The following is a 26,954-nucleotide window of genomic DNA, read 5'->3' as shown; positions in this document are numbered from 1 at the left end:
TATTAAGTCCTAAACACATTGCCTGGCACATAGTAATCCTTCAATAAATAAATAATAGTTGCTACTGTTTTCTTCTTTCTCTTCTCCTCTTTAGTGCCATTCCTGCCTTGGGCCTCAGTTGCTTTTCAGATATTTGAAAAGTACCCAAACATTTATAAACAAGTATTCCCACATTGTTGGTAGTGCCATTTTTATTCCCTTTTTCTTTTTTTAAGTAGGGCCCAGTGTGGAGCCCATCATGGGGCTTGAACTCAAGACCCTGAGATCAAGACCTGAGCTGAGCTCAAGAGTCAGATGCTTAACCAGCTGAGCTACCCAGGCGCCCCATCCTTTTTTTTCTTTTAATACATTAACTGTTACAGATGCAATTCAAATCTCTCATAACTCCTCTGAACATTTGGTACAAATCCTCTCCCAGTGTAAATGCTATTTTAAAGTTTTCAATTGGTGTGATATTTTCTGTATCCATATGGGTATTGGTTTTTAGTTACACATATTAGATATTCCCCCTCATACCTCCAGTTTATTCAGAAGAAATTGTCTAAAAAAATTGACTAAGGGATAGTAGTTAGCTCAAGGAATTTATGGTAGGGCCAGAGAGTGGGTCTTGGAGACTGTGCAGCCAGGAGCAGGACTCAGGTCACTTTGCTGTCACTTTGCTGGCCTGCTCTGGCAGAGACTTTCTGCCACACCCCTGGGCACAGGTCCTTGCTCTACCACAGTCTCGTTGGGATCTATGCCATCCTGCTCCATTTTTGCCACATTCCTCCACTCTCACCAGAAAATGGAGGTTGTGGTTCTTGCTGCCTCATGTTGCTCCCTTCTGAGTCAAATTTCATGCAGCGTGTCTAATTTGGGAAGCTTTGGTCACATGCCTGCACTTGAGCTGCAGGAGAGGTTCGGAGAGTGATTCTGGCTTCTGCCTTGGAGAGGCAGCACTCAAATGATGATGTATTCTGCAAACATGGGTTTGCAGCCAGACACGGGACTACAGTCAGCTACTCTCTCACTGGCACATTGTAGGCTGATTGGGATCCTGATCAGCACTTTGGGTTAGTGAACCATTTTATTGCTCCTTTCTCTGGCCCTTCATGTCCAACCTTTTACTCACATTTAAATCTCTTCCCTTACCATATTTCTAAGTTCATTTGTATAAGAGTTTGGTAAATGTTTAATACTTGGGTAAAGACTTTACCATTTTCAGAGGAGTGTTATTTGAACAGAGAAATTCTACCAAGGTCCCTAAATTTTTGCTAGACTAGTTGTTAAATGGTGCAGGTAGGTTCCTATGTGTGTGATTCCTTACCTAGTGTGGTGTTGTTCTACCACGCTGAGGACTGTCAACCATCCCTTCTCAGTGAGACTCAGAACATGAAATGGAACATGAGCCACATATGTTGTTATGAGTTTTCTAGTAGTCTCTTTTTTAAGGGGGTAAAAAAAAAAGTGAAACTGATTTTTTAAAATCGCATTTTATTTAATATTTCAACATGTAATCAGGATAATATTAAAACTATTTTCCTCTTTGGTACAAATCTTTGAAATCTGGTTGTTTTTTGTACTTGTAGCACATTATAGTTTGAACATTAAAAGTGATTGCTAACTACATGTAATGGGTATTGGACCAGTGCAGCTTCAGAGAAATGTGAGAGAAGAATTGCTTATTCTTTCTTGTGGAAATAAGAAAGTAATTTTAAAAGTTGTTTATGAGGCGGAATTTGGAAATTGACCCAACACACTCAGTTTATTCTCATTTATTTATTTTAAGATTTATTTTTTCATTTTAGAGAGGGGGAGGGGCAGAGGGAGAGAGAATCTCAAGCGGACTCTGCACTGAGCGCAAAACACAACATCGGGCTTGATCTCACAACCCTGAGATCATGACCTGGGCTGAAACTAAGAGTCGGCCACTTAACTGACTTGACTGTGCCACCCAGGTGCCCCTGTTCTCCTTTAAATGAAATATTGGTTTTACACTTTAGCCAGAAGGAAAAAAAATCAAGAAATGATACTATGTTTTTTTCAGTTTTGTTTGTTTTAGTTTCAGTGATTGGAAGAAAAGATTCCTAATAGGGGTAATACATGTTCATGGTTTCTCATTGTTCCTTAGTTGGAATACTTAGTCCAGATGTTGTGTTAAGCTCTGAATTACTTAGGTTCTGAATGACACTGAGGAAAAAGGAAAAGATTATCCTTCTACAAACTAATGAAGAACATTGATAAGTCAGGGACAATAAAATTTCTAGACTAGTGGTTATCCAGGTGACTAGAATCACCTGGAGGGGTTTTGTTTTGTTTTGTTTTAAGATATTTATTTAGAAAGAGAGAGAGAGAGTCTGGTGGGGGGCAGAAGGAGAGAGAAGTCTGAAGCCGACTCCCCGCTGAGTACAGAACCCAACACAGGTCAATCTCCCCATCCTGAGACCATGACCTGAGCAGAAACCAAGAGTCATCTGCTTAACCATGTTAGCCATCCAGACGCCCCTCACCTAGAGAGTTTCTTAAAGTGAAAAATGGCTGGGGCACCTGGGTGGCTTATCCTGGCTCCATGTGCAGTGGGGAGTCTGCTTGAGAGTCTCTGCTCCTACCCCCCCCACTCGTGCTCACACGTGCACTCTCCTGCACTTAAGCATGTGTGCACGCGTGCAAGCTCGCTCTTTCTCAAATAAATAAATCTTAAAAAGGAAAAGAGAGTGGCTGCTTCCCTCACCCCACACCCTGAATTCTGATTCAGTGTAGGTAGGACTGGGGTCGGTTCTGAACATTTGCATTTTTCCCCAATTTTATTGATATAATTGACATATAGCATGTATAAGTTTAAGGTGTACAGCTTAATGATTTGACTTACATATATCATGAAATGATTATCACATTAAGTTTAGTTAACTTCCATCATCTCATATAGATAAAAAAGATAAAAGAAATTTTTTCCTTTGTGTCAGAACCCTTAGGATTTACTCTCCTAACAACTTTTCTCTATACCATGTAGCAGTATTAGCAACAGTCATCCTGTTGTACATTATATCCCTAGCACTTGTGTGTCTTAAAACTCTGAGTTTATACCTTTTGACCACATTCATCCAGTTCTTCCTCTTCCCCGTACCCACTGCTTTTAGTAATCACAAATCTGATCTCTTTTTCTGAGTTTGTTCTGCTTTTTAGATTCCATATATATGAGATCATGTAGTATTTTTGTCTGACTTATTATTAGCATAAAGCCCCCGTTGTCCCATCTGTGTTTCACAAATGTCAGAATTTCTTTCTTTTTTATGGCTGAATAGTAGCCCATTTTTTATGTATTTCATAACTTCTTCATCCATTGACAGACACTTCAACCATTTTCATGTCTTGTTTAGTTTAAATAATGCGTGAACATTGGGGTATAGATATCTCTGACATAACGTTTTCATTTTCAGAGAATTTTCATTTCTTTCTTTCTTTTCTTTCCTTTCTTTCTTTTCTTTCTTTTCTTTCTTTTCTTTCTTTCTTTCTTTCTTTCATTTTGTTTATTGGGGGTGCCTGGGTGGCTCATTCCGCCAAGTGTCTGCCTTCGGCTCAGGTCATGATCCCAGGGTCCCGGGATCGAATCCCGCACAGGGCTCCCTGCTCAGTGGGGAGTCGGCTTCTCCCTCTTCCTCTGCTGCTCTCTTTATCAAATAAATAAAATCTTTTTAAAAAAAAAAATCTTAGATTTTTTTAAAAAAAGATTTTATTTAAAAGAGAGCATGAGAGAGAGAGCGGGGGGAGGGACAGAGGGAGAGGGAGAAGCAGACTCCCCACTGAACTTAGAGTCCAACGAGGGGCTCGATCCTAGGACCCCAAGATCATGACCTGAGCCGAAGGCAGATGCTTAACCAACTGAGTCACCCAGGCACCCCGAGAATTTTCATTTCTAATAAATTTCCAGGTTGATGCTGAACGTGCTGCTCTGTAGATCACATTCAGACATACTTTCTGAAAAACTTAATTGGTAATATGCTCAATGAAGTAAAGAATCTAAGAAAGAAGTATGATAAATAAAGAAAAAACAAAACCAGCTCAGAACTGAGATCTAACTGCAGTGTGGTAGCTGTACAGAAGAGCCAGAAAGTGGTCTGCTCAGGTTGACATACAAAGAATACTCAAGAAGAGGGGCGCCTGGGTGGCTCAGTTGGTTAAGCGACTGCCTTCGGCTCAGGTCATGATCCTAGAGTCCCGGGATCGAGTCCCACATCGGGCTCCCTGCTCAGCGGGGAGTCTGCTTCTCCCTCTGACCCTCTCCCCTCTCATGCTCTCTCTCTATCTCATTCTCTCTCTCAAATAAATAAATAAAATCTTTAAAAAAAAAAATACTCAAGAAGAAAGTAGTAGTGCCATACATATTATGTGGGCAAGAGCCCAGAAATACAGTTTATCTTAAGTGTCTCTTCTGAACAACAGGAAAAAAAGGCAATTAAAAACTTTGGAAGGGGTGGGGTGCCTGGGTGGCTCAGTCAGTAAGCGTCTGCCTTTGGCTCAGGTCATGATCCTACTAGGGTCCTGGGATCGAGCCCTGCGTTGGGCTCCCTGCCCGGCAGGAAGCCTGCTTCTGCCTCTCCCACTCCCCCTGCTTGTGTTCCCTCTCTCACTGTGTCTCTCTGTGAAATAAATTTATTTAAAAAATAAATAAAATCTTAAAACAAACAAAAAAACTCTGGAAAAGGTGAGGGGAGCTGAATGAGAAGATTGAAGGATTTAAATGTGAAGGGAACTAAAACTGTATTTTTTATGAGATATTGATAGGTGAGAAATAGTGGTTTTTGAAGCAGAAAACCCAAATTCATTTCCCCAAAAGTGTCCCCCTCTCCTATTTGATATGTAACTTTTCTAGGATATGCTAGATTTAGAGATGATCTTTTTCCTTTTGTACCTCTTGAGAATCATTTTAAATTTCATCTTAAATTTAAATAGGCTTAAGTTTCAAAATGCTTTTTAATAATATAAATATATATATTTTTGTTTAGTTATTAATCAGTTTGGTTTTTATCTTTTGAGACAATTGACCTAAGTATTATTATAACCTTGAAAATTACAGCTAAACCTGTTAAGAAACATAGAGCTGATGAATCACAGTACCAGCTTCTGAGTGTCTACCTTAGATTTTTGTCTTTTCCTCCCACTCCCCATTTTTTTTTTAAGATTATTTATTTATTTGACAGAGAAAGCACAAGCAATGGGAGTGGCAGGCAGAGGGAGAGGAAGAAGCAGGCTTCCCACAGAGCAGGGGGAGCCTGATGTGGAACTCCATCCCAGGACCCTGGGATCATGACCTGAGCTGAAGGCAGTCGCTTAACCAACTGAGCCACCCAAGCGCCCCCCCTTTTTTTTCTTTTTAAAGAGGAATCTTTTAGGAATTCTCTTACTGCAAAGAAATACTTAAAGTTGATCAGTTCTTAAAGTTGATCAGTTCTTTCAGTTCACTTCACTTTTGCCTCCTTTTTGAGTAAAATTTAATTTTTTATATTTATTTTGCTGAGTTTCCAAATTATTACTATGACCATGTAGTAGTGATTAGCCAGATAAAAACTTAGTTTTTATGTAAATGAAAAAATTAGGAGGTAATAAAAATAACATTTAATTCTTATTGACCTATGATAGTTATGAATAAAGGTTATGAATGTATAATATTTGATTTCTTATTCAGTATGTTGACATTGGTAAAGAAGTGTTACAAAATGCTTTAACTCTGAACTCTTCTCTAATTTTAAATTCTAACTACTTTGGATCTAAAATGGCATCAGATCATTTGTACTTGTTTATTCTGGAGTGAGGAGTAGTCGTGTCCCCCACCCCCCAGTTCTGATTCCATATCATTTGTAATAACTTGTTTCTGTTTCTTTTGGAAGTTTGAATGTTGATAAATGGTTTTTCTTTTTCTTTTTTTTTAAGGTTTTATTTATTTATTTGACAGAGAGAGACACAGCGAGAGAGGGAACACAAGCAGGGGGAGTGGGAGAGGGAGAAGCAGGCTTCCCGCTGGGCAGGGAGCCTGACGTGGGGCTCAATCCCAGGACCCTGGGATCATGACCTGAGCCAAAGGAAGATGCTTAACAACTGAGCCACCCGGGCGCCCCTGATAAGTGGTTTCTAAGAAAAAAACAAAAGATACACAGTAGGGGCATCTGGGTGGCTCAGTCAGGTAAGTGTCCAACTCTTGGTTTCGGCTCAGGTCATGATCTCAAGTGTCATGGGATCAAGCCCCTCATGGGGCTCCTCGATCAGCGGGGAGTCTGCTTGAGGTTCTCTCTCCCTCTGCCCCTCCCCCCCACCCTTGCATGCTTGCTCACTCTCTCTTTAAAATAGATAAATCTTTAAGAAAAAAGATGCAGTAAACTTACGAAACATATGGGCTATGATTTAGTGATAATAACCAGATTTTTATTTCATTTATTTATTTTTAAGATTTATTTGAGGGAGAGTGTGCTAGTGGGGGGAGGGGCAGAAGGGGAGACTTAAGTCAGCTCCCTGCTGACCACAGAGCCCGATGTATGCTCAGTCTCACTGCCAAGGAGATCATGATCTGAGCCTAAACCAAAAGTTGGAGGCTTAACCAACTGAGCCACCCAGGTGCCCCAATAACCAGATTTTTAAAATTTTGTTTTTAAGCAAGTAGTAACAATTATAAAATATACTATGTATTTAAATCTATAGCAGTTCCTTTTTTTTTTAAAGATTTATTTATTTATTAGAGAGAATGTGTGCAGAACAGGGGGAGGGATAGAAGGAAAGGGAGAGAATATCAAGCACATTCCCAGTGAACACAGAGCCTGACCCGGGCTCGATCTCAAAACCCTGAGATCATGAGCTGAGCCGAAATCAAGAGTCCCTCGCTTAACCAACTGAGCCACACAGGCAGTGGTTCTTAAAGGGTGGTCCAGGACCAGTCGTCTCCAGTACCCTTGCGGGGCCTCTTAAGGTCAAAGCTGTTTTTATTATAATACTGAGATGTTATTTGCCTTTTTCACTCTTATTTTCTCATGAATGTACCAGTGGAGATTTTTAGAGGTCACATGTGATGTGTGCACAACAGACTGAATGTAGAAACAGATATGAGAATCCAGCTGTCTTCTATTAAGTCAGCCATTAAAGAGTTTTGCAAAAATGTAAAAAATGCAACTCTTACAAATTTTTTGTTTTGGCAAATACAGGCATACGTCCAAGGTATTGCAGATTCAGTTCTAGACTACTGCAATAGAGTGAATATCGCAATAAAGTGAGTCAAATGAATTTTCTGGTTTCCTGGTTTGGATAGAAGTTATTCACACTATAGTCTGTTAAGTGTGCAACAGCATTATGTCTTTTTTTTTTATGATTATCATTATGTTATCTTAATCACCATACATTACAACAACAGCATTATGTCTTAAAAAAGAATGTACATGACTTAATTTAAAGTTACTTTATTGCTAAAAAATATGTTAACCATCCAATGAGCTTTGAGTGAGTTGTAATCTTTTTGCTTGTGGAGGGTCTTTCCTTGATGTTGATGACTACTGATTGATTAGGGTGGTGGTTACTGAAGGTTGGAGTGGCTGTGGCAGTTTTTAAGATTTTATTTATTTGTCAGAGAGAGAGAGCACAAGCAGGGGGAGCGGCAGGCAGAGGGAGAAGCAGGCTCCCCACTGAGCAAGGAGCCCGATGTAGGACTCGATCCCAGGACTGTGGGATCATGACCTGAGCCGAAAGCAGATGCTTAACCAACTGAGCCACCCAGACATCCCTTGCAGTTTCTTAAAATAAGACAAGAGAGAAGTTTGCTGCATCAATTGACTCATCTTCTTATTAATGACTTCTGTAGTATGATTTTTTTTTATTTTTAAATTTTTATTTTTTTAGAGCAGGGCAGAGGGAGAGAATTTTTTTTTTTTTTTTTTTGGGAAGATTTCTATTTTTTTACTTAGCACAGAGGGAGAGGGAAAAGCAGACCCCTGCTGAGCAGGGAGCCTGATGCAGGTCTCAGTCCCAGGACCCCAGGATCATGACCTGAGCCAAAGGCAGACACTTAACTGACTGAGCCACCCAGGCGCTGCAGAGGGAGAGAAACTTAAGCAGACTCTGTGCTGAGGGTGGATCCTGATGGGGGCCTCTATCTCATGATCCTGAGATCATGACCTGAGCCTAAATCAAGAGTCATACACTTAACTGACTGAGCCACCCAGGTGCCTCATTCTCTGGGGTGTTCTGTGCTGTTTGACAGCATTTTACCCATAGTAGAACTTCTTTAAAAATTGTAGGCTGTCGGGCGCCTGGGTGGCTCAGTTGGTTAGGCGACTGCCTTCGGCTCAGGTCATGATCCTGGAGTCCCGGGATCGAGTCCCACATCGGGCTCCCTGCTCAGCGGGGAGTCTGCTTCTCCCTCTGACCCTCTTCCCTCTCGTGCTCTCTATCTCTCATTCTCTCTCTCAAATAAATAAATAAAATCTTTAAAAAAAAAAAAATTGTAGGCTGTCTTCTGGAACCCGCTGCTGCTTCATCAACTAAGTTTATATGATACTCTAAATCCTTTGTTGTCATTTCAACAATGTTTTGTTTTTTGGGGTTTTTTGCTTTTTTTTTTTTAAGATTTAATTTATTTGAGGGGCGCCTGGGTGGCTCAGTCGTTAAGCGTCTGTCTTCGGCTCAGGTCATGATCCCAGGGTCCTGGGATCGAGCCCCGCATTGGGCTCTCTGCTCCACGGGAAGCCTGCTTCTCCCTCTCCCACTCTCCCTGCTTGTGTTCCCCCTCTCGCTGTGTCTCTCTCTGTCAAATAAATAAATAAAATCTTTAAAAAAAAAAAGATTTTATTTATTTGAGAGAGAGAGTGCACGAGTAGGAGGGAGGGGCAGGCAGAGGGAGAAGCAGACTCTCCACTGAGCAAGGAGTACGATGCAGGACTCCATCCCAGGACCCTGGGATCATGACCTGGGCCGAAGGCAGACACTAATAACATTGTCACCAGGTATAGATTCCATCTCAAGAAACCACTTTCTTTGCTGCTCATCCTTAAGAAGCAACTCTTCATCCATTAATGTTTTATCATGAGAATGCACCAATTCAGTCACATCTTCAGGCTCCATATTGTAGTTCTCTTGCTCTTTCCACCATATCTGCAGTTACTTTCTCCACTGAAGTGTTGAACCCTTTGAAGTCATCTGTGAGGATCAGAATCAATTTCTTTTAAACTTCTGATAATGTTGATATTTTAACCTCTTCCTATGAATCACGAATATTCTTTTTTTTAATTTTTTATTGTTAATCACCATACATCATTAGTTTTTGATATAGTGTTTCATGATTCATTGTTTGTGTACAACACCCAGTGCTCCATGCAGAGTGTGCTCTCTTTAATACCCATCACCAGGCTAACCCATCCCCCCACCCCCCTCTGCTCTAGAACCCTCAGTTTGTTTTTCAGAGTCCATTGTCTCATCGTTCGTCTCCCCCTCCGATTTCCCCCCTTCATTCTTCCCCTCCTGCTGTCTTCTTTTTTTTTTTTAAACATATATTGTATTACTTGTTTCAGAGGTACAGATCTGTGATTCAACAGTCTTGCACAATTCACAGAGCTCACCTTAGCACATACCCTCCCCAATCACGAATATTCTTAATGGCATCTAGAATGGTGAATTCTTTCCAGAGTTTTCAGTTTATTTTGCCCAGATGTTCAGAGGAATCACTCTCTATATCTAAGCATATGTAGCTTTACAAAATGTATTTTTTAAAGTATAAGACTTAAAAGTCAAAAATACTCTTTGATCTTTGGGCTGCAGAATGGATGTTGTATTCACAGGATTGAAAACAACAATAATCTCATCGTTCATCTCCATTAGAGCTGTTGGGTGATCCCATGCATTGTCATTGAGCAGTAGAATCTTTTTTTCTGAGTAATAGCTCTCAACAGTGGGTTCAAAATTAAAATATTCAGTAAGCCACGTTAAACACATGTGCTGTCATCCATCCTTTGTTGTTCCATTTATAGAGTACAAGCTTAGCATAAATCCTAAGGGCCCTGGGACCTTTGGAATAATAAAATGATGAACATTAGCTTCCCCATAAAGTCACCAGCTGCATTTGTCCCTAACATAGTGTCAGCCTATTCTTTGAGGCTTTGAAGCCAGGCATTGCTTTCTTCTCTTTAGCTATGAAAGTCTTAGATGGCAGCTTCTTCAAATAATAAAGCTATTTTATCTACATTGAAAATCTGCTGTTTCGTATAGCCGCCTTTGTTAATTATCTTAGCTAGGTCTTCTAGATAACTTGCTGTAGCTTCTACATCAGCACTTGCTGCTTTACCTTGCCCTTTTACATTATGGAGACAGCTGCTTAAACCACGTGAACCAGTGTCTAGCTTCAGACTTTTCTTCTCAGGTTCCTCACCACTCTCAGCCTTCATAGAATTGAAGAGAGTTGGGGTCTTGCTCTGAATTAGGTTTTGGCTTAGGGTAATGTTGTGGCTGGCTTGATCTTCTGTCCAAACCACTTAAACTTTTTCTTATCAGCAATAAAGCTGTTTAGTATTATCATTCCTGTGCTCACTGAAGTAACACTTCGAATTTCTTCAAGAGGTTTTCCTTTATATTTATAACTTGACGAACTGTTTGGCACAAGAGGCCTAGCTTTTGGCCTACCTTCGCTTTTAACATGCTTTCCTCACTAAGTTAAATCATTTCTAGTTTTTGGAAATGACTCTTCCTTTCACTTAGAAGCAGTTGTTATTAACTGGCCTAATTTCAATATTATTTTGTCTCCGGGAATAGGGAGGCCTAAGGAGGGTGAATAGGCCAGTTGGTAGAACTGTTAGAACACACACATTTATCGATTGAGTTTGCCATCTTAAATGGGTGAGGTTTGTTGGGCCCAAAACAGTTAAAACAAGTTACTTAGTAACATCAAAGATCTTGTTGACAGATCACTATAAAAAATATGATAAAAGAGTTTGAAATGTGAGAATTCCCTAAATGTGACACAGAGACATGAGGTGAACAAATGCTGTTGGAAAAATGGAGCCAATAGACTTGATCAGTGCTGGGTTGCCACAAATCTTCATTTAAAAAAAACCAAAATGGGCGCCTGGGTGGCTCAGTCATTAAGCGTCTGCCTTCGGCTCAGGTCATGATCCCGGGGTCCTGGGATCGAGCCCCACATCGGGCTCCCTGCTCAGCGGGGGGCCGGCTTCTCCCTCTCCCACTCCCCCTGCTTGTGTTCCTGCTCTTGCTGTCTCTCTGTTGAATAAATAAATAAAATCTTTAAAATAAAAAAAAAAAACCAAAAAACATATGATGTGGTGAGCACAATAAAACTAGGTATGTATGCCTTTCCGGTGTTATGTTAACATGATTGGTTTGTGTGATATCCTAGTTTTAATTTCTAATACAGTAAATAACAATATCCATATCTGTGTAAACAAAAGCTATTGGGGATCCTCAGTAATTTTTTGAGAGGGTCCCCCGAGACAAAAAGCTTGAAAACTACTGTTCTGTAGTAACTGGTCTCATAGTTTCCTTTACGTCCTTGATGTAAAGCACTGGTTCTAAACTTGAGCATGCATTAGTCACCTGGGAGACTTAAGCTAGATTGTTGGGCCCGTTCCCCCAGAGTTTCTGATTCAGTAGTTCTGAGGTGGGACCTGAGAATTAGTATTTTTAACAAGTGCCTCGGTGGTGATGCTGTTGGCCTGGAAACTATATTTTGAGATTCACTGGTGTAAAGAAATATTGTTTATAACGAAGGAAACCTACTTTTTGAGCACCTACTATCTTACGCTCATAACAGCTCTGTAGGGAGTTAGGTGTTCTCCCCCTTTTTATTTATTTATTTTTTTAAAGATTTTTATTTATTTATTTGACAGAGAGCAAGCACAAGCAGGGGGAACAGCAGGCAAAGGGAGAAGTAGGGCTCCCGGCTGAGCAGGAAGCCCGACGAGGGTCTCAATCCCAGTACCCTGGGATCATGACCTGAGCCGAAAGCAGACGCTTAACTGACTGAGCCACCCAGGCGTCCCTCCCCCTTTTTATTATACCTGAGGAAACTGAAACTTGGGGACGCACAGCTAGAAAAGTACAGCTCCAATTCAAGTTCAAGTCTAACTTCAAGGCCTATTCTCTTTACATAACCTCCTTGCTTCTCTTTTTAATTAGTGATGGTTTTATTGAGATCTAATTCTCATATAATTCACCCATTTAAAGTATACAATTCAGCGGGTTGTTTTTTTTTTTAAGATTTATTTTAGAGACAGCACAAGCAGGAGGGGCAGAGGAAGAGGGAGAGAGAATCACAAGTAGACTCCATGCTGAGTGCAGAGCCAACCCCGGGCTCAATCTCATGACTCTGAGATCACGACCTGAGCTGAAACCAAGAGTTAGACGTTTCACCAACTGTACCACCCACGTGTCCCTGGGTTTTTTTTGGCGGGGGAGGAGTTGATTTATTTATTTTAGAAAGACAATGCACACATTAGCAGGGGATGGGGCACAGGGAGAGAATCCCAAGCGGACTCCCCACTGAGGGTAGAGCCTGACAGGGGGCTTGATCCCATGATCCCAAAATCATGACCCAGCTGAAACCAAGAGTCAAAAGCCCAACTGACTGAGCCACCCAGGTACCCCAGCAGTTAAGCGGTTTTTTAATCTACTCACAAAGTTGTGCAACCATTACATCAATTTTATTTTATTTATTTTTTTTAAAGATTTATTTATTTGAGAGAGCGAGAATGAGAAAGAGAGAGAGTACATAAGAGGGGGGAGGGTCAGAGGGAGAAGCAGGCTCCTCGCCGAGCAGGGAGCCCGATGCGGGACTCGATCCCAGGACTCAGATCATGACCTGAGCTGAAGGCAGTCGCTTAACCAACTGAGCCACCCAGGCGCCCCCATTACATCAATTTTAGAACATTGTCGGTACTCCAAGAAAAAAACCCTCTACCCATTGGCACTTTGTATTTTCCCTAATCCTATGCTCTTAGACAACCACAAGTGTACTTTCTATTTCTCTTTTGGACATTCACATAAATGGAATCATACAATATTTAGTCTTTGTGACTGACTTCCCTTAGTATAACATTTTCAGGGTTCATCTGGGTTGTAGCATGTATCAAAATGTCTTTCCTTCTTATTGCTAAATAATACTGTTCTATGGAAATACCACATTTTATTTATCATTTATCAATTGATGAACATTTGGGTTCTACTTTTTAGCTATTATGAATAATGCTACTATAAACATTTGCCTCCACGTTTTTTGTGGACATAGTTTTCATTCCTCTTGGCATATATGTAAGAGTGGAATTGCTGGGTCATGTGGTTGTTTTTCATATCTTTATCATATGGTATGTTTTTTTGTTTTTTTAAAGATTTTATTTATTTGAGACAGAGAGAAAGAGAGTACAAGGGAGGGGGAGGGCAGAGTGATAGAAGCAGACTCCCCGCTGTGCAGGGAGCCTGATGCAGGACTCAGTCGCAGGACCTTGAGATCATGACCTGAGCCAAAGGCAGACACTTGGAACTGACTGAGCCACTCAGGCACCCCTGTCATATGGTATGTTTAACCTTGTGATGAACTGCTAGACTTTTTCCAAAGTGGCTGTACTCCCACCAGCAGTATATGAAGATTCCAATTTCTTCACATCCCTGTCAGCACTTACTATCTTTTTATTATAGCCATCTTATTGGCTTTCAAGTGGCATCTTAATGTGGTTCTGATTTGCATTTCTGTGATAGCTCATGATGTTGGGCAACTTTTCATGTACTTATTGGCCTTTTGAGTATCTTTGGAGAAATGTCTATTCAGATCCTCTTTTTTGTGTGTGTATGATATGAAGAAGAGGTCCAACTTCATTGTTTTTATATGGATAACCAGTTGTCCCAGCACCATGCTTGGTTATTTATGTGATGTGTCTCCTGTTATCAGGTAGATATATCTCGGGGCTCCTGGGTGGCTCAGTCGGTTAAGCATCTGCCTTCGGCTCATGTCATGATCCCAGGGTCCTGGGATCAAGCCATGCATCAGGCTCTCTGCTCAGAAGGGAGTCCGCTTCTACCTCTCCCCCTCCTCCCCTCGTGCGTACACGCTCTCTCTCTCCCTCTCAAATAAATAAATAAAATATATTTTTTTAAGATTTTATTTATTTGACAGAGACACACAGCGAGAGAGGGAACAGAAGCAGCAGGAGTGGGAGAGGGAGAAGCAGGCTTCCCGCGGAGCAGGGAGCCTGATGCGGGGCTCGATCCCAGGACCCTGGGATCATGACCTGAGCCAAAGGCAGATGCCTAACGGCTGAGCCACCCAGGCACCCCAATAAATAAAATCTTTTAAAAAAAAGGGGGCACCTGGGTGGCTCAGCCGTTAGGTGTCTGTCTACCCAGGCACCCCAATAAATAAAATCTTTAAAAAAAAAGGGGGGCACCTGGGTGGCTCAGCTGTTAGGTGTCTGTCTACCCAGGCACCCCAATAAATAAAATCTTTAAAAAAAGGGGGGGCACCTGGGTGGCTCAGCCGTTAGGCATCTGTCTACCCAGGCACCCCAATAAATAAAATCTTTAAAAAAAAAGAGGGGTGCCTGGGTGGCTCAGCCGTTAGGCGTCTGCCTTTGGCTCAGGTCATGATCCCAGGGTCCTGGGATCGAGCCCCGCATCGGGCTCCCTGCTCCGCGGGAAGCCTGCTTCTCCCTCTCCCACTCCTGCTACTTCTGTTCCCTCTTGCTGTGTCTCTGTCAAATAAATAAAATCTTAAAAAATATATTTATTTATTTGAGAGGGAGAGAGAGAGCGTGTGCGCACAAGGGGAGGAGGGGGAGAGGGAGAAGTGGACTCCCTGCTGAGCAGGGAGCCTGATGCATGGCTTGATCCCAGGACCCTGGGATCATGACATGAGCCGAAGGCAGACGCTTAACCGACTGAGCCACCCAGGCACCCCTCAACTCTACTTAATAAAATGTCTTTCTCGAGGCGCCTGGGTGGCTTAGTCAGTTAAGCGTCTGCCTTCGGCTTAGGTCATGATCCCAGGGTCCTGGGATCAAGCCCTGCATGAGGCTCCTTGCTCAGCGGGGAGCCTGTTTCTCCCACTCCCACTCCCGCTGCTTCTGTTCCCTCTCTCGCTGTGTCTCTGTCAAATAAATAAGTAAAATCTTTAAAAAAAATAAAATTAAAAAATTAAAAAAAAATATATAATCTCTCATCTGCCTTCTTTTCACCTTCCTAGACCAGTGTTTAGAGTTTAGATATGTGTTTCTGAAGGAGAAATCTTTTTTTCAAATTACAGACTATACATGGCATTCTTTCATGCTGCTTTGTATGCTGAGGTAACAGCAATAAGAAATGAGCTGCATTGTCATCAGAAATGTGTGATTCAGGATATAGTAACCTTCCTTAGATTATCAGGAATCTTGTGGGGTTTTTTTTTTAATGGCTTCTTTATTAAAACAAAGTTATCTTAATTAAGCACTCTTTGATGCCTGCATTTTAGTAGCAATGTTGGGAGATCCCTCCAAAAGGGATTTCAAGAGTTTCGTTTCTACTGTGTTTTTCACTAGTCTATGGTGGAAGTAGTTTTGATCCTGGGTTGAGAATTGCATGCCTGTGAAATGTACTTATCTCACTGATCTTTTAGAACATTGGTCCCCACACTTTTTATCACTTAACCCATGGATAAACTATTTTTTAAACATACACCAAAATATATTTTTATAAAGTGCATACTTGTACTACTGTACCAATATGTAAAAACAAAGGGGTTCACACTTTAAAACAAGAATTAAAAATAAGCAGAAGTTCTGGTATTTTCTTCATAGATCCTATTTGATGGTCTTGCTTCCTCTGGTAGGTAATTGTTGTTCTAAATGCTGTGTGATGCTGGAAAATTTTACATTTGGTTTTGGGGATTGTGGCCTCAGAAGCCTTGCGTATGGCAGCTCCTTCTGCTCACATTACCTAGGGTCCCCCCTGTCTGAGATCTCTTCCTTTTGGCGCTGGATTCTTAATGTTGCCTGGTTCACTCACTGCTGAATCTTGTCACTGCAGGTACAGGTGCAGGTACAGCAGTCTCCGCAGCAGGTCTCGGCTCAGCAGCTCTCCCCGCAGCTCACTGTTCACCAGCCTGCTGAACAGCCCATCCAGGTCCAGGTGCAGATCCAAGGCCAAGCACCACAGCCGGCGGCCCCTTCCATCCAGACCCCATCTCTGCAGAGTCCCAGCCCTTCGCAGCTGCAGGCGGCCCAGATCCAGGTGCAGCACGTGCAGGCAGCCCAGCAGATCCAGGCTGCAGAGATTCCAGAGGAGCACATCCCACATCAGCAGATCCAGGCTCAGCTGGTGGCCGGCCAGTCTCTTGCTGGGGGTCAGCAGATCCAAATCCAGACCGTGGGTGCCCTTTCCCCACCACCGTCTCAGCAGGGCTCACCCCGGGAAGGGGAACGGCGGGTTGGCACAGCCAGTGTCCTCCAGCCAGTGAAGAAGCGCAAAGTGGACATGCCCATCACTGTGTCCTATGCCATCTCAGGGCAGCCGGTGGCTACCGTGCTGGCCATTCCACAGGGCCAGCAGCAGAGTTATGTGTCTTTGAGGCCAGACTTACTGACAGTAGACAGTGCCCACCTGTACAGTGCCACTGGGACCATTACTAGCCCTACAGGAGAAACCTGGACCATCCCTGTTTACTCTGCCCAGCCCCGTGGGGATCCTCAGCAGCAGAGCATTACCCACATTGCCATTCCCCAGGAAGCCTACAATGCAGTTCACGTCAGTGGCTCACCCACGGCCCTGGCAGCTGTAAAGCTGGAGGATGACAAGGAGAAGATGGTGGGCACCACATCTGTAGTGAAAAACTCCCATGAAGAGGTAGTGCAGACCCTTGCAAACTCTCTCTTTCCAGCACAGTTCATGAATGGCAACATCCACATTCCAGTGGCTGTGCAGGCTGTGGCAGGCACCTACCAGAACACAGCTCAGACTGTCCATATATGGGACCCCCAGCAGCAGCCACAACCACAAACCCCCCAGGAACAGACGCCGCCGCCGCCACCGCAACAGCAGCAGCAGCAGCTCCAGGTTACTTGTTCAGTAAGTGAAGACTTATCTGTAGGGCAGCCCGCTCCCCCAGGGCCCAGTGCAACACAGAACTTTCCTGGCAACCCCTGGCTTGTTTACTGCAATGTTGAGTTGAGGTTGGGGAGGAGGAATAGAAGCAGCAGGTGAAAACTATGGAACAGGCAGGAGTTCTGTCCTGGTACCTGGAAGGAGATGAAATGATCAATAACTGCTTTGGAGGTAGATGCCTTGGATGCTTCTTTGTAATCTCCTTTTAAGAAGAATAAAGTTCTAGGGAAGGACTAATGGGACATGCATCACAAATGAATGGATCTAGTGGAACCCTTGTAGTTTAGTACACAGGCTATAAACCCATCACAGCGGAGGGGCTGTGGAATTACTCTTTTTTAGTTATCTGCGGACAGAGTGTAGGTGAATTAGAAGATCTAAAATACTTCCTGGTGGGCCTGTTAAAAGTGATCGCCTTTGGGAGTGTCAAATAAGCCACCACTGCCAGTGTTTTTATGTTCCTTAAAAATAAGCCTTGGTTAATTTTCTATTATGGAACCTATGTTGAAAAACATGTTTTGACTTTTTGTTTTGAACTAATCTTAGACTTACAGAAAATAGAACTCTTTTGAAATTCTAACTTTAAAAATTGGCTCTTTTTTCTAATTGTTAATTTTTTTTTTTTTAAGAGAGAGAGCATGTTGGTGTGACCAGGGGCAGAGGGAGAGGGAGAGAATCTTAAGCAGACTCTGTGCTTAGTGTGGAGCCCGACTTGGGGCTCGATTTCATGACCCTGAGGTCATGACCTGAGCCAAAATCAAGAGTCAAGGCTTACCTGAGCCACCCAGGTTCCCCTAATTGTTAAATCTTTTTAAGGATACCACAGAGGTGTGGATAAATTTATTCCTTAAGACTGTTAGCAAACTTTAGGGCCTCTGGTCTCATGGCACTGCTGAACACAGTGTGCCTCAGAGGGCAGGGGCTCCTGGGAATGCATGCAAGGGAGCTGGCATAAACAGAGCACTGTTAGACCAGGGGCCATACTCAGAAACTCAGGCCGTAAGCAAAGGCTGACCAAGTGGTTTCATAGAGAATGGTATATTATTGTAGGTGACTTTGTTAAGGACATATTAAATATCCAGCTGTCAGGCCTCGAAATAGAACAAGACAGAATCATTGCTTCAGGTAGCTAATAGTCTACTTTTAGAGTAAGAATGTTGATTTCTATTTTCTGAATTCCTTATAAGGCAGCATAATCAAGTGTGACGTTGTATGTTCCACACACACACACACACAAACAAACTGGGTGTTCAGAGACCATTTTAGGTTAAAAAGTCAGCAGAGGCGTCATTGTGAGAAAGGTGGCATTTGATCTCTATACCTTCAACTGGCAAGAATGGAGCAACATCATTACAGAGTCAGGGATGGACAGAAGGGACATGGCTTAGTGCAACATGAGAGGGGGACTATGGGAGAGGAGTTAGTACAGAGAGCAAAGGATTTATTTTCCCAAAGTGAAGAGCTTGACCCGATCTGTGGTAGGAAATTTTTCCAGAATCCTAAGAATCAAGTACAGACGTGTAGAATTAATTGTGTGTAGGAGAGACCAGCCTGGAGAATTGTGATATAGCTCAGCTTCTGCTCACAGGGATGGGAGGACATCAGGCCTCTCCTCAGCTTTACTGGGCCTAATGGTCCAGTTTGCAGGTCAGGCCTCTTTTGATGCTCATCAGTCTCTGTAATTTCCACTTCTGGGCCCTTAAGTAAGAGAAGATCTTTTCGGGAGTTCATTTTAGTAGGCCCATGTTCTTCAGAGGCAATGTCTCCTTTGGGAAAGTCTTAATAGGAATTACCAGAAAAGGAAAAATTGAGAAGAATACACATCATGTAGGAAAGGTGATTTTTGTCCATTTATACCACAGACATCCCTCTGCCTGCCTTATTAAGCTTAGTGCCAGGTGCTCAGGAACAGATATGATAGTCTCTGCCCTTGGAGTAATCCCAGTCCATGGAAAAGGTAACTGTGCTGTGATGTGAGTACTCCCAGTCCATGGGGAAGGTAACTGTGCTGTGATGTGAGTTGAACCCTAGCTGATGACAAAGTGTTGTGTTCTTCACCTGGCATACCCTTTATGAAAGTTCTCTTATCACCTGCCTTTAAAACCAGATTTATGGTGAAACCTCCCTCCCTTGAGCTCACATTCACCTCCATCTATTTCCCCATTTCTCCACTCTGCTTTATTCCCAGAGTTCTCAAGCATTATCTGTACAAGCTGATTCTACCTACTAACCAGTTTTCTCTTCAATTTGTGACGGAGTTTGTTCTTGTCAAAGTCAGCAGTGACCTCCCTGTGGCCAGATCCAACAGGCATGTCTGTTTTTATCTCATGGCAACGTATGACACACCAGACCATACCTGCCTTCTTGGAATTCTCCTCTGGCATGGTTTTCCTCCTACCCCCACTGGTTCTTTTTCCTTCTCAGGAGAGTTTGCTGGTGCTTCTCTATCTGAACCATACATGTTAATGTTCCTCAGAACTCAGTACTAGCCTTCTTTTCTCCCTAAAGAATTTCTGTCTATGGCCATGGTTTTCAGCACCCTCTAGATGGCTGGTAACACTGAAGATGATAGTCATTGACACTATCTGCCAGGCACTATTTCAGTGTTACGTAGGTTAACTCATTTAATTCTCACACCAACTTTATGAGGTATGCATTGCTATCTCCATTTTACAGATGAAGAAACTGAGACACGGATTAAACAACAAGACCAAAGCCACGATTAGTAAGTAGCAGAGTTGGGGTTCAGCCCTGGACAGGCTGGCTCTTTAGCCCATGTCTTATACCCTATGCTGCATTGAGACACAGATCTTTAGACCATGGCTTTCCCTTTGAACCTTTCTCATGCATCCAGCAGCCTATTTTTCACTTACTTGGATTTATTAAAGATATCTCAGCCCTTAAGCATCACCTCTGCTGCTGTTGAAAACTTCTCTCAGGGCACCTGGCTGGATCACTTGGTAGAGCATACGACTCTTGATCTCAGGGTCAATGAGTTCTAGCCCCATTTTGGGGGTAGAGTTTACTTTAGATAGATAGATAGATAGATAGATAGATAGATAGATAGATAGATAGATGACCTGGGGCACCTGGGTGGCTCAGTTGTTTAGGCATCTGCTTTCGGATCGGGTCATGGTCCCGGGGTCCTGGGATCGAGCCCCGCTTCAGGCTCCTTGCTTGGCAGGGAGTCTGCTTCTCCCTCTCCCTCTGCTCCTCCCCCTGCTTGTGTTCTCTCTCTCTCAAATAAATAAATAAAATCTTTAAAAAAAAAGATAGATAGATGACCTTCCCTTCTCAGAAAATGGTACCATCATCCACCATTTGTTTAAACCAGAAACCCAGGAGTCATCCTTGAGTCTGCTTTCCTTTACTCTTCACAGCCAACTCTTCAACAAGACACTTTGGTTCTGCCACCACACTTCTCAGCATTTCTCTCCATTGCCATCCTAGTCCAGGCCACCAGCACCTTTGCTCTTCAATCCATTCTCCATAAATCAGAAAGAATATATATATTTTTTTAATGTAAGATTATGTCACTTCCCAGCTTAAAATTCTCCAAGGACTCCATTATAAAGTGGAAGGAAAACTCTATACCACAGTGTACAAGGCCCTACTTACCTCAGTACTTTTCATCCTGGTTGGGATCACTACTACCCCTACCCCCTGATAGACGTTTAGACATGTAAAAGGTTATTGTTGTCAAGATGCTTGGGGATGCTACATTAGTAGGTGAAGGCACACAGTGAAAGGGGCCTGGCTAAACACCAGAAGCAAAGTACTGCCCCACATGCCCTGGCCCCCACCTACTTATCTAGTCAGACTCCTAGATTTCTAGCTTGGGTAAATGGTATTGCCATTGAACAAGGTAGGGAGGGAACTCTGAGGAGAATGGTTCTGGATGGGGAAAGTGATAGTTGTCTCCATAGATGGTAGTCTGAGGTGGTGTAAGATGTTCATTTGGAGACATATAGTACCCCCTGGGTATATTAAGTCCAGGTCTAGCTTGGAGGTGCATAGTTAGCAATCAATTCCACAAACATGGAAATCCAAACTGGAAAAGTGGGTAAGACTCACCAAGGAGATTGGTAGTTGAACTGTGTCTAGAGTGGAGCTTCTAGGTTGAAAAACATTTAAGAGCCACACACAATACTGCTTTATTTCCTTGTTTAATTATCTTTTGAAAACGAAGAGGAGAGTTTTTACTTTTATTCATTGATAAGCAGATTCATGTGTCATAAATAATTTTGCCTTCAATTTGAATGATTGACATTCCTTAGCCCTTTCGGTAGGCCCTGGCATGGAGAATTGCTCAAAGGCATTTGTTCAGAATATAGACAGGTGTGTGAGACCCAAGAACCTATGCCTGGTATACTTTGTTGGTGTCTCTCCCACCCAGTATGGGGATTGTGATTGACGCTAATGGATATTTCCTGCGCCTTTGTGTGCACAGCTTGGCTGTTAGACCATTGAGGACAAGATGACTCTTCCTTTGGAGGCAGGAAGCTAGAGCAGTGCCTCTGGTCTTCAGAAAATGCCCTTAGGAAATAGAGCAGTATTATTGAGAAGGAATTTTGGGGGGAAAAATCAACCTTATATATAGCTAGAGAAACCATATACATTTTCAGGTCTTCTCATCTTTCAATGGCAGGAGGGAGAACACAACTTTTGTTTGTTGTACTTTTCTTAAGCGATAATTTTCAACCATGGCTGGACATAAGAATCACCTGGGAGCTTTTAAAAATACTGATGGCAGGCCACCATCTTAGACCAGTTAAATCATATAATCTGTAGGGATAAGGCCCAGGCATGGATATTTTCTAAAAGCAGCCCAGATATTTTTAAAGTGCACCCAAGTTGAATGGTCACTACTCTGGACACTTGGTATTCAAAGTGTGGTCTGCAGACCAGCTCCCTTACTTGGGAACTTGTTAGAAATGCAGAGTCTCAGGTCCCACCTGAGACCTTTCGAATCAGAATCTGCACTTTAATAAAATCCTTAAGTGATTTTTTTGCACTGTATGACAATCAGTGCTTTGGGCCAGGAGTTCTTTTTTTGTTGTTAGTCTTTTGTGTTTTCTTTATTTTACTCAGTTGGGCCAGGAGTTCTGAACAGTGACTAAACTTTAGAATCGCCTTTTTATGTGGGAAGGTTTTTGAAAGACTAATCTCTTTAAAAAGAGATTCTGGGGTAGAGCCCAGATATTGGTATTTCTAATTCAGAGATTCAGAAGTCCAGCCAGGGCTGAGAAGCACTGCAGTAGCCTTAACTGTCCCTGGGGTAAGGAGTAGAACTCCAACGGTCTTTGAAAGTAAGATAACAAGTAGAAGAAAGATTATTTTTTATTAAAAGAAACACAGGTAACATTTTTCTAGCAGTTTTGTGGAAAGGCCTGGTGCAAAACAATATTGACACATTTTGATGGTTTCTCTCTTACAGGCTCAGACTGTCCAGGTTGCTGAAGTTGAACCACAGTCACAGCCACAGCCTTCCCCAGAACTTCTGCTTCCAAATTCTCTGAAGCCAGAAGAAGGGCTTGAAGTATGGAAAAACTGGGCCCAGACCAAGAATGCTGAGCTAGAGAAGGATGCTCAGAACAGACTGGCACCCATTGGGAGTAAGTGTTTGTGAGAGAGAGGGGGGTGGACTCTGTCTAAAATGTAGTGAAACGGGGAGGACAGAATGGCAGGAAAGTGGTGTCCCTTGGCTCTGGGGGTTAGAAATCACCATCTGAAATAGTATGCTGAATTCAGGACAAGCAATAAGCGGACCTGACCTGCAAATGAGCAGGATATATGGTGTTTGCCCAAGACCAGGCATTTTTGTACACATGGATTTCTAAAGTCAACCTAGCAGATCTGGGCAGAGTGAATTCTAGAAGGAGTTAGGAACCAGTGACTGTCTTCAGGGCCCTTCTTCCTTAACATTATGTTCATATTCTTCCTCACCTAACAGAGTGGATTTTGCAGGTTTTTTGCTTTCGTGTCTTGGCCCTAATAATAATTTTGAAGATATGTGAGGTGGGGCAGATTGTGGGAAGGAAACCCTTAGTGTAAATAGGGCATACAGGATTATTGTCTTAGTAAGCCAGTTCTGATCTTAGATATATGTGATCATTTCCATCCTAGCCCCCTGAAGATCAGTATCTTCTCTGAGCCCTCCTCTGGGGATATGAGCAGCCAGTTAAGAGATTACTGTTGCCAGGACCCCCATTCACCTTTGGGGGTCACTTTTGGCTTGTGTTGCAGGGCGCCAACTGTTGCGATTCCAGGAAGATCTCATTTCTTCTGCTGTGGCTGAGTTGAATTATGGGCTCTGTCTAATGACACGGGAAGCTCGAAATGGAGAAGGTGAACCCTATGATCCAGATGTGCTCTACTATATTTTCCTGTGTATTCAAAAGGTAGGAAACAGAACTTCAAAGGAACATGTTTGAGCTGTGTTCCCGTTGGGTATTTGCTGGTTACTTAGATTAGTAAAATGATAAGCAAGTGGTTATAAGGAAGTTCTCTTTCAACTATATGAGTTTTAATTTTTTTTAAATTTTATTTAAATTCAGTTAGTTAACATAAAATGTATTAGTTTTAGGGGTAGAACTCATTGGTTCATCAGTTGCATAGAACACCCAGTGCTCATTATATCATGTGCCCTCCTTAATGCCTGCCACCCAGTTACCCCATCCTCCCACCCACCTCCCCTCCAGCAACCTTCAGTTTGTTTCCTATAGTTAAGAGTCTCTTATGGTTTGTCTCCCTCTCTGACTTCATCTTATTTTATTTTTCCCTCTCTTTCCCTATGATCCTGTTTCGTTTCATTCCACATGAGTGAAATCAACTATATAATAAGTTTTTTTTTTTTTTTTTAAGATTATTTGAGAGAAAGAATGAGAGAGAGAGAGCACATGAGAGTGGGGAGGGTCAGAGGGAGAAGCAGACTCCCTGCCGAGCAGGGAGCCCGATGCGGGACTCAATCCCGGGACTCCAGGATCATGACCTGAGCCGAAGGCAGTCGCTTAACCAACTGAGCCACCCAGGCGCCCTATATAATAAGTTTTTTAATGTACAGTTTTAAAAATTGCAGAAGACCTAACATGTTCACTTAAAAAAAATAGACATCAGTTATAATCCCATCATCTAGAGAAACTTTGTTAAAATATTTGTTACAGTATCTTAAGAGTATTTAAAAAAAAAACATTTATATAATAATTCTTTTCTTTTCATTAAAGTAAACATGGTTTACATAAAAGTAATTTATCCAAAACAAAGTTTGGTGCTAACATTCAGCTCATTTTCTCATTGTTCCCTGCATTAACACAAAATAATTATTTGAGAATCTAAGCTAGAATATACAACTGTAGGTAGGCTTTCAGGACATCTAAGGTGTAGCGTAATAGGGAAACTTGATTTAGGACTGGTAGTTTAGGAGAGCAGGGGTGGATTTCTTAGTGTGTGAATGCTCTTATGGAAAAGCCCACAGCATGATGGAAGAGCACTTGCTGGTTGGGACTCACCCTGTTGCCTGGGCCCTAAGAGAAGTCTGCCTCCCAGTTTATTTTTCTCTCTTCCTAGTCATCCAGGGCACTGAGTGAATTGCTTTGCATGCTCTGTTTCATTCCGTGCTCTCTTCCTGGTCCTGGAAGGCAGGCACAGTCATTTCCACTGACAAAAAAAACTGAGCCCCAAAAGTTAAAATACTTGCATGAGTTACTTAACTTACACCATAACTAATAAGAGGCTGGCCTCAGAGCCTGCATTATGTTTTTTGCTACCACAAGATAGTACCTTGCCTGGGTGAAATAGCATTCACAAAATCTGTCCCATTGACCCAGCTCTCCAGAGTGTTAGGAGAGTCATTTCACATGATCTGAAGTGTACTGTGGAAGTGTCATATGCTGGACATTTTTGACCTGTTGTGTTGGTTTGTTAAGGAGGCAGAGATGGATAGGGAGAGCTGATGATACTGGTAGCACAATGTTTATTTCCCCTGAAAGTTTTACTCAGGAGATTACCAACAACTTTTTTTTTTTTTTACCAACAACTTTTATTGTTTTTCTTTTAGTATCTTTTTGAAAATGGAAGGGTTGATGACATTTTCTCCGATCTTTATTATGTTCGATTCACGGAGTGGCTACATGAAGTTCTGAAAGATGTTCAGCCCCGAGTCACTCCACTTGGTAAGAGTCTTCCTAGTCCTTGGATGTCTTTTCCACCTGGGTTTAAAAAAGGTCAGCTGCTTGTGTGGCTGGCTATGATACAGCGTGTGGGTGAGGAGGCAATAAATCCTAGGTACCAGCATCAACTTCTGTGCTGCTTGGCCTGATATGGAAGGGGCACTGCACACCAGACAGAGAACCCGGCTGGTCCCAGTGTGGCAAGGACATGGGGGCATGCAGAGAGTTGGGGTAGTTATTTTTTTTTAATTAAGATTTATTGATTAAAATTAGAATCATTGCATTAAGAATTATGAGCTGTTTCATCTGTAGGTTACTCATGTTACATATTGGGGTTTTTTTTCCATGTGTTTGAACATACACATATATATATATATGTATTCTACATATATAGAACATAATTTTTGCTTTACCCATATAAACACCTGAACAGCATGTGTTGGAAAGAACAGTTTTACAGTAGAATGTCTGAGGTGTTTGTGTTTTGTTTTTAAAAAACTTTTATCTTTTTAGAGCAATTTTAGGTTTACAGAAAAAAATGAGCAAGACATACAGAGAATTCCCATATATTCCCTCACACACGGTTTCTTCTATTATTTAATATCTTGTATTAGTGTGGTGTACCTGTTATAATTGATGAGCCAATTCTGATATTAGTAACTAAAGTCTGTAGCTTACATTAGGGTTCACTCCTCCTGTTCTACGTTCTGTGGGTTTGGACAAATGTATAATGACATGTATCTATAATTACAATATCATATTTAAGTTTCAGGGCACTAAAATCCTCCGTGTTCTACCTATTTATCTCCCTCCCTGCCAGATCCCTGGCAGTCACTGATTTTTCACTGTTCATAAGTTTTGCCTTTTTCAGAATGTCATATAGTTGGAATAATTCAGTATGTAGCTCTCTCAGATTGGTTTCTTTCACTTAGCAATATACATCTCATGTTCCTGTGTCTTTTCGTGGCTTGATAAGCTCATTTATTTTTATTGCTGAATAATAATCCATTGTATGGATGTACCACACAATTTCTTTATCCGTTCACCTATTGAAGGACATCTTCCTTGCTTCCAAGTTTTGGCAATTATAAATAAAGCTACTATAAACATTGTGTGCAGGTTTCTGGTAAAAGAATAGACAAATCACTGGAATAGAATAGAGAGCCCAGAAGTAGAGTCACACAAATATAACCAGCTTATCTTTGACAAAGGAGTAATGGCAGTTCAATGGAGAAAGAATAGTCTTTTCAACAAATGGTGCTGGAACAGCGGGACACCCACATACAAAAAAATGAATCTAGACGCAGACCTTACGCCATTCACAGAATCAACTCAAAATGGGTCATAGACCTAAATGTAAACCACAAAACTATAAAACTCCTAGAAGATAACATAGGAGAAAATCTAGGTGACCTTGGGTTTGGTAGTCACTTTTTGGATATAACACCAAAAGCACAATCCATGAAAGCAAATAATTTGTAAGTTGGACTTCATTAAAATTAGAAAGTTATGACCCATTCGGAAAGACACTTTTAAGAGAATGAAAAGACAAGCCACAAACTGGAGAAAAATCTTGTGCAAAACACATACCTGATAAAGGATTGGTATCCAGAATACACAAAGAACTCAACACTCAACAATAAAAATAAAATTAAAAAAAAAACCTGATCCAAAAAATGGGCAAAAGATCTGAACAGATTCCTC

The 26,954-nt window shown here is 42.0% G+C and overlaps 1 protein-coding gene across 8 annotated transcripts in view; it reads left to right on the top strand.

Annotated features, from left to right (window-relative positions):
• The window catches only part of QRICH1 (glutamine rich 1), a 53,946-nt gene that overhangs the window by 19,690 nt on the left and 7,302 nt on the right, over nt 1-26,954 (top strand). For all 8 annotated transcript variants that reach the window (XM_025884690.2, XM_073901179.1, XM_073901178.1 and 5 more), the window contains 4 exons: nt 16,009-17,046; nt 22,520-22,697; nt 23,329-23,483; nt 25,139-25,253. In XM_025884690.2, the coding sequence (XP_025740475.1) occupies nt 16,009-17,046; nt 22,520-22,697; nt 23,329-23,483; nt 25,139-25,253 (1,486 nt within the window). The remainder of the gene's footprint in view (nt 1-16,008; nt 17,047-22,519; nt 22,698-23,328; nt 23,484-25,138; nt 25,254-26,954) is intronic.

This window comes from Callorhinus ursinus, unplaced genomic scaffold (genome assembly GCF_003265705.2).
Source record: "Callorhinus ursinus isolate GAN/ISIS: 27379988/994484 unplaced genomic scaffold, GSC_fseal_2.0 scaffold15, whole genome shotgun sequence".
Taxonomy (NCBI): Eukaryota; Metazoa; Chordata; class Mammalia; order Carnivora; family Otariidae; genus Callorhinus; species Callorhinus ursinus.
The sequence above is the reverse complement of the archived record's forward strand: the minus strand, read 5'-3'. Positions and strand labels throughout refer to the sequence as shown.